At 37.0% G+C, this 8,255-nt stretch overlaps 1 protein-coding gene across 3 annotated transcripts; it reads left to right on the forward strand.

Moving 5' to 3' along the window:
- The first annotated feature begins 2,966 nt into the window (after positions 1 to 2,966).
- Positions 2,967 to 8,243, forward strand: LOC135115867 (DNA polymerase beta-like). 3 transcript variants are annotated; one of them, XM_064032953.1, is made up of 8 exons: positions 2,972 to 3,328; positions 3,738 to 3,957; positions 4,205 to 4,404; positions 4,677 to 4,837; positions 5,613 to 5,735; positions 6,353 to 6,515; positions 7,053 to 7,242; positions 7,978 to 8,243. In XM_064032953.1, exons 2-8 carry the CDS (start codon positions 3,888 to 3,890, stop codon positions 8,070 to 8,072), a joined length of 1,002 nt encoding a protein of 333 aa, XP_063889023.1. In that variant the 5' UTR covers positions 2,972 to 3,328; positions 3,738 to 3,887; the 3' UTR covers positions 8,073 to 8,243. The 3 variants fall into 3 exon arrangements, with proteins under 3 accessions (XP_063889030.1, XP_063889023.1, XP_063889014.1); XM_064032944.1 differs by having other exon boundaries at positions 3,018 to 3,328; positions 3,772 to 3,957; XM_064032960.1 differs by lacking the exon at positions 3,738 to 3,957 and having other exon boundaries at positions 2,967 to 3,328.
- Positions 8,244 to 8,255: the final 12 nt, after the last annotated feature.

Consider the following 8,255-nt stretch of genomic DNA (forward strand, 5'->3'; position numbering starts at 1 on the left):
TTAGTTTTACCTGCAAGAGATTTTTTTTTTTTTTTAGTTTTACCTGCAAGAGCAGCAAAAGCAAAAGCAGTGCTAACCTGTTTCTTGCTGAACTGAACACAGACAGCGTATAAGCAAAGGATGATGCACAGCGTACCGTGGTATCATGTTAATATTAAATGTATTATATGCTGCTTGCACTGTTTGCGTGGGCACCTTACTAATAAGGCGAGAAGTGGCTGTCTCCTTAGAATAGGACAGAATAAACCATAATGATCATGCACTTGATGCATGGTAAAGAGGACATGTTACCTGCCCTCTTTACCATACATTGGCTGCTCTTGTAACGCAGCAGTAGACGCCGACAATAACAGACATTAATGTGCCTCCTCACCATGGGGTCCTGATGGAAATGCTTATAGCGGTTGCGAAATACCGTAATGTTGGATAGAGACATTATCTGGCCTGCCCATCAAAATACAGCTAACCGTCGGTGTACAGACGGTGTATAGATGGTGAGATACAGAAAACGAATCAATGTCCTCCAGCGGCAGCTGCCGCTTCGCAGGACATTAACATCATGCTCCAATCATGATTAATATTTGGTAAGGATGGAGCAAACATGTTCAGTAAAAGGAGGAGCAAACTGTCCATGCAGACATTCAACAGCAAAAACAGTGAGGACTAATCACAGTAATGGAGAAGAGCGAAGCAGTGTTTGCTGTGTTATGTAACCAAAATTACGAGACGAAAATACAACCTCCAGTCGGAAGAGGAGGCAGGCCAGAAAGAGGCGTTCCATTTCCATACCGAAATAAGTCATAGTTTACTTAGAGATGAGGCTAATAGTGTTGTACGTCCATGCAGTATGCACGTAAACCTGACGATAACGAATTGTCCAGCCTAGGGTGGGGATTAAAAGGCATGTGCTGCAGCAATCGCAGAATAGAGTACGTGATGGCGCCATTTCTTGGTGTCATTGCCTCTCCTCCGTAGCACGCACATCCTTCTCGCCATTCTCTTCACCAACACAGCTATCAACCGGAGAGCACGGCGATCTGCCAGGACGGAGAGGAATTCCTCAGAAAGCATCAAAAACTTCCAGGCCATATTCATTCGGGCTGTGGTGGAGAGTAGTGACAAGCTTCCTCTCAATCACCCTATTAAATTCAGCTTTTGTTTGGTTGTTAATTTTATTGTACGATTTCGACAGTGGGAACAATTTAACACGACTCAGTCACTGAACTTTGCCCGCGGAGAGAGAGAGAGAGAGAGAGAGAGAGAGAGAGAGAGAGAGAGAGAGAGAGAGAGAGAGAGAATTTGATTAATTTATTGCGTAAATAGCGTCAGACACCATAAAATAAAGAAACATAAGTGGTCAGTTAAAACAAATGTTATACAGGACGCTCACACTCACCCACTCGCACACCCCACCCACCAACACACACACACACACACACACATGCCAAGCAAGGCACATGAGAGAGAGAGAGAGAGAGAGAGAGAGAGAGAGAGAGAGAGAGAGAGAGAGAGAGAGAGAGAGAGAGATTCGACTTTTTTTCATATATCTTATTATTTTCATGATGTTCGCCCAAAACTGAAGAAGTATATATAAGTTGAAATAGATGGTTAGAAAAATAGAATGTTTGGTCAAAAGTTCAATACTGACCACAAAGATCAATGAAATTATCCAAAGGGTCGATAAATTGGCTTGGAGAGGGAAAGAGAGATCATAAGGAGACCATAAATGTCTGTGGATTAATTGGTGATCAGTAAGTGGCGTGGGGTTAACATATCAACTGGGACCAATGGTTATGTGGTCCCTGTAGAACTGCAAGTCAGTATGCAGTTACCTCGCAAATTGAGGGGCGGAGTTCTGCTGGGTGGGATGTTCAGTAGCTTGAGGGGATAATCAGCACTTGCAGTACAATTGATTAAAATTATCTATTCATTATATTCAGTATTTTTTTAAGAATAAAGTCTATGATTAGTTAGCTCATTCCAGTAAATATTGTTCTGTATTTATCCTGTTCTTTCATATGTAGTTTATTAGTTCACTAGTAGTAGTAGTAAATAGATAAATAGATGTTATCGTTACAGACTGATAGCCTTCTGGTGTCTGTTCTTCTCATGTATTCTCAAGTGATTAATAATATCGGTATACAGAAAAAAAAATGAATTAATTAATTAATTAATTAAAATATCACATATCAGTATAAACAAAAACACATATCAGTATAAACCACACTAGCTACCACACATAATCAGAGGATAAATGAGTAATCTATCACCAAAATATAAATAGCGAACGAGCAAGTCTAAACTAGTACTACATTATTATTATGGCGGTCTAAGTGTCTGTTCCTCGCAAGAGATGTATTGAAAGGGCACTTTTTAACGAGAGCCTACTCTTCAACTGATAAACTTTCGCCTTATTTTCTATCGTTAATATATTTTTGCATGGTGATAAAAACACTCAAATTTGTATGAGAATTCCACACTTTAGTAGGAAGTCTGCATCACTAAACTTTAAGGTACTGTACACATTCGATAATGTGGGCGATGAACAAAATATTGATCAAGCAGTAGCCTACTTCACTTTACTTTATCTTTGTTTTGGTGTAGCAACTATAGTCTCTATAACCTGATGGTTGCCAGAATAAGGGGTGTTGTGTGCCTACACCTGACGATAGGTGCTGAAGTTGAACTGTAAAGTGTTAAACCGTAAGGCACGTGAAGGCAAACAACGAAGAGTACCTGTGTACTCGAGGCAGCATCGTGTCTCCAACCTCGAAATATAAGAATGAATAGTAGAACTGTTGTATTAAAGGATATGAGAGAGAGAGAGAGAGAGAGAGAGAGATTAGGAAAGGAGCGTCACTGATCCAGCGAACATGGTTCCTGGATGTCAAATAAACAGTTCTGTCCAATGTTTCCTCTTGCTAATCTCATAACACGTGAAAATGGCACACTGAAAGCTGATCGAAATAATGTTAAATTAACAAATAAAATACTTACATTTATCCTTGTGCCACAACCAACGGAAATATTTCATTTGAAATGTCGTCATGAGCCGAAACCACGGAAGCTTGACTCTATTTTCGTGACGAAACCAACCATGACTTGTTTACACATGATCAGCTGAGTAGCGCGAACGTAGTGAGTAGCGAGGAACAGATTAGAATGTGAATCCTATTGGTGAATAATGACCGCAGGAAATATGCCATAGTGAGCCACTTCATAATAATCTTGATTGAATGCTGAAAAAAAAAATTGAAGGACGTAAAAGAAGACAAAGAAATTACCAACGAAGGGATTCAAAACGTAAAAAGGCCCATCTGATACATCAGTGAGTAATAAAGCAGCTACATTAAATGTTTTCACATGTTAGTTGCCCCTTTACCCCCTAGCACTATCTACAATGTAGTCATTATTCTTGTAATTTATGGGCCTCAGTCTCCAAGTCATTGAAAGTGTTTACGTCAATCTAATGCAACACAGATAACGTAGTTCTTATACAGAACAATAAAAATTCAAAATATTTTATTGTATACATGCATTCTGATAAGAAAATATTTATTTATTTATGTATTTTTAAGGTTAAACAAGATGACATTGCATGAAAAATATGAGCATTTAGCTTTGTAGAATAGTTTTATAATTGATATATATATATATATATATATATATATATATATATATATATATATATATATATATATATATATATATATATAATGCCGTATAATAATATGTAGTTCTGCTTGTTGCCTTTCTAATCCCAATACATAGCTGTAGATCACACAGCACCTCATCACCTGCAGTCTTCATCATTGTCATGGGTGCAGCATCTTCACACACCACATCACTGTCCTAATCAGAGAAGAGGAAATAAGAAATATATCAATATGAGTAGCAAACGCAAGGCTCCCGCAGCAGATAACAACCTCAATGTTGCCATCTGTGACATGCTCATTGGTATGACATATCTAAAAATCTCTTAGTTTTACATGCAATTATTATCAATATTATTATTATTACTATTATTATTATTATCATTATCATTATTGTTATAGTGGCATATTAGTGTAGGGATTAATGTACTTTCATCAGAGTTCCCAGGTTCAATTCTAGGAAAGAAAGGAAAAATTAATTTACAGTTTAGTTTCCATCCTCAGTGCCTCCTCACATGTGTAGAAAAATGTAAAGTCAATATTTTTTTCAGAACTGGCAGATTATGAGAGGAATGTGAATCGGGACATGCACAGGTACAATGCTTACCGGAATGCAGCCAATGCCATAGCACAGTATCCAACCCGTATCACAAGTGGCAGTGAGGCTCGGCAGATCAAGGGTGTTGGTGCCAAAATTGCCCAAAAAATAGATGAATTTCTCAAGACAGGAAAACTGGAGAAATTAGAGAAGGTATTTGCAGATATGAGTATCTTGTATGTATTGATGTATTGACTATCAGGATGAAAGCATTGTCTTTCATGTTGCTCTATTAGTTCTATGCTGCTCTCTTTGAAATATATGGTCTTCCGTTGATTAAAAACCTGTTCACACTGTATAAAGATGATGACATACTGTAATTATGCCCTTAATAAATGTAAAAACAATACAGCCATGATGGTGTAGTACTACTCCCCTCAACCATACATCATCCCTAGCTTAAATACGTATCATTACCCATCCAGATCCGAGCAGATGACACCAATGTTGCCATCAGCCTTCTGACCCGTGTGTCAGGGATAGGCCCTGCCAAAGCTAGGGAGCTGGTGGAGCAAGGCATCACTACCATAGAAGATCTTCACAAGCATCAGGATAAACTTAATCACCACCAGCAAATTGGACTCAAGTAAGTGAGAGCAGAGTTTCTGTTTCAGTCTGTTATTTTCTTTTTATTGTCTCACCAGCAATTTTTTTTTTTTTCTACTTATTTGTTTATCAGGGAGACTGGCCAAGGAGTTGATTTAAAGAAAAAGAAAGTCAACTAATTAAATTTTTAAAGTTTCTAGATACTCTTCTTTTGCAACAATCCAAGTTTAAGGCTGAAGGAAATAAAGAAAAAAGGAAGAGATTTCCAGAGATTATCTGTAAAAGTGATGAAAGTTTAAAGTTTCTGGTTAACTTTTGCATTAGTAAGGTTCATGTAATAGGGTTAAAGTAAATATAATGTTTTGTGCTCAAGAGGGGGAGAGCCATGCAATTAACAAATTAAAAAAGGCAGCAACCATGGATATAACAATAAAAGATAAAAAATAAAAGTAAGAGATACAGCATTGCAGCAGTGAGTGAGAGAATTAAGACAGTCTCTTACAGGGGAGGAATTGATGAGATAATGTTAAAGAGTGAATGTTGGATGATGTATTCCCTGGTTGGATGGATGATGTTCAAGCTTGAGATCAACCATTACTAATCCAGCAGCCTGTTGTAACCTTGTTCCATCATAGATTTGGATATTGAGCATGGTTTGAATTTTTTCATTACAGCACAGAAACCTTTGAGCCCTTGACAGAGTCTGTTAATTATTGTGTGGAGAGAAATACTGCATTAGGAGGATGAAGTTCAGTAATGATTCCATTGAAATTGCTATTCATTAGTTTTGTAAAATTTATCACTATCCTTTGCAGATATTTTGAAGAGTTTGAGAAAAGGATACCAAGAGAAGAGATGGAAAAGATTGAGGAAGAGCTGAAGAGTCACATCACCTCACTTGACTCCAAATATGTGGTCACCATTTGTGGAAGCTACAGGTAACTTATAATAGAGTATTTTATGTGCAAAATATTAATGTGAGTTAGTTCTTATTTATACATTATCACCAGCTGCAGCATCTGTATGTCCAGTGCAGGAAAAAGACTTCCCCAACATTCTTCACTCATCTCTGTCAGCTGTTTAGACCATTATGAGAATAAAGGATCTTTGTTATGAAGGATGGAGCCAAATGTCACATTAGCATAAGGAATTTTGTTCTGATTTCTAAGTTAGATTGAAAAGAAGAGATAAAAGAAATTACTTTTTTTTTAAATAGAGTGATAGGTGACTGAAATAGATGATCAGATTGTTAGTGTCTAGTCAGTAAGGAACTTTAAAAGGATACAGAAATTTATGATAAAAATGACAGATGGATATAGTATGTGTTTTATACATGGACTTCCATGTAATGGCCTGCAGGCTTCTTACAACTTTGCTTATTGTCTTGTGTTTTAAGTTCTTACATTCTTCATAGTGCACCTGCCAAGTATGATTGATCCTGTCAAGTGTAGCTCCTGTGATGATTGAAATATGTAAGCCTCTTCATCAGGACTAGGCAGTTTTCTCTTGATGAGAATATATATGTAGTAACAGGAATGTGCACTGTGTGTTGCAGAAGAGGAGCATCAAACAGTGGAGATGTGGATGCCTTGGTCACACATCCATCCTACACCTCAGAATCCAGCAAGTCACCCAAAAACCTCCATCAGGTGGTGGAGGAGTTGAAAAAGAAACAGCTTGTTACTGATGTTCTTTCCTTGGGAGATACAAAGTTCATGGTATGTTGTCTTGGGTTTTACTCCTGCACTCACATTTATATCATTAATGGGATTCTGATGATAGCAGTGTTTAAGTTTTCTTTGTGACATCTTTGTGATCTCATTATTGCAGCAAATAAATAACAACTTCTATCTTGATCTCTTTCTATAAAGTGTGATGAAAGTTTTGGAATCTGTTTGCATAAATCTTTATCTTAAGTAGTCCTTGCTAGTAGTGAGTTCCCACAGAACCTCCTTCTTAAAGAGAACTGGCATCAAACAGTGGTGATATTATAATCTGTAGGACTTAGGGAAAAAAATTACATGCCAGAAAATCTGTTCTTTGTGTTAGCTTGTTACCATTTTATATCAAGAGAACCTTTTTTTTTTTAAGACCAAGCTTGATTCTTCTGCAGCATTATAGCCATCTTGTTATAAAATTTTGAAAAATACACTATCTAGTAAACTCAAATACATGGAGTACATTGATATGATGCTAAAAGATATATTTACTTGGAATGTGCTAAATTGAGTGTCATTGTTTCTCTGCCTGAACAGGGTGTTTGTCTCTTGAAGAAGGAACTGACTCACAGGCGGCTGGACATTCGGCTGTTGCCCAATGACCAGTATTTCTGTGGGGTTCTTTACTTTACTGGTTCTGATATGTTCAACAAAAATATGAGAGCTCATGCACTGGAGCAAGGTTTCACACTCAATGAGTACTGCATCAGGCCACTGGGCAGCACAGGTAAGGGAAGGTATGAGGATGTGGAACACTTGTTGATGAGCTTAGGAAGAGAACACCTACTATCACATGCTGCAGCAATGAAACAGCAAGAAGAGAAAACCTGGGATAGAAATAAGGGAGGTGGATGGAGACTATAAGAGGGAACATAGATATTGAAGATTTATGCTAAACTTTATTTAATAAAGTCTGTTATAAATATTATCATTATTATTATCATTATTATGAGCAAGAAATATGAAAAAATATTTTTATCTCTCTCAATCTGTTGCATTCTATCATTCAGGTAATATAAATTTAATGAACCCTTATACTAAACCAGTCTCCTGAATTGAATTACATAGTGTGTGTGCATTATTGAATATTTAGGAATGAAATGAAACCTTTCATTGAAATCAGTCCTCAGTTACCAAATATAGAAGTACTGTTGTAACATGCACAGGAATAGAATAATTCTTTTTAAACCTTTCACTGGGATATTGAACAATTCACAGCACTAAAAATCAATGTAAGAAATTTTTATAAGCATATATAAGAAACAAAGGAATTAAAAGAATAAATATTGCAATTTCTAGTCAGTATATTGTTTTGTAAGGGGCTGTTAAGCAAGAAATGTCCCAGAGTGGCTACTGAGTAAGGAAAAAGGTGCCAAATAACAATGAAAGGGTTAAGAGAACAGAATACTGTAGCAATATGTGATGCCACAATACTTTTCACTATATGATGTTTGTCCCACAGGTGTGCCTGGTGAGGCTCTGCCTGTGACCTGTGAGGAAGACATTTTTGACTATATCAGCTACACATACAGAGAACCTCAGCAGCGAAATATGTAAAGTTGTCTCAAGCCATGATAGGTGTATTGCCTGGAAGAGGACTTGTGCATGATGATGGAAGAAACTATAGATTCTCACTCCTTAAGGGAAATGATGGTTGTATTTCAGTGATTATGTCTGAATGAGATTACAACTTCAGCTGATTTTCCTCCAATATATTTTTGTTTATAATGAGTGGTATTG

This window comes from Scylla paramamosain, chromosome 3 (genome assembly GCF_035594125.1).
Source record: "Scylla paramamosain isolate STU-SP2022 chromosome 3, ASM3559412v1, whole genome shotgun sequence".
NCBI lineage: Eukaryota > Metazoa > Arthropoda > Malacostraca > Decapoda > Portunidae > Scylla > Scylla paramamosain.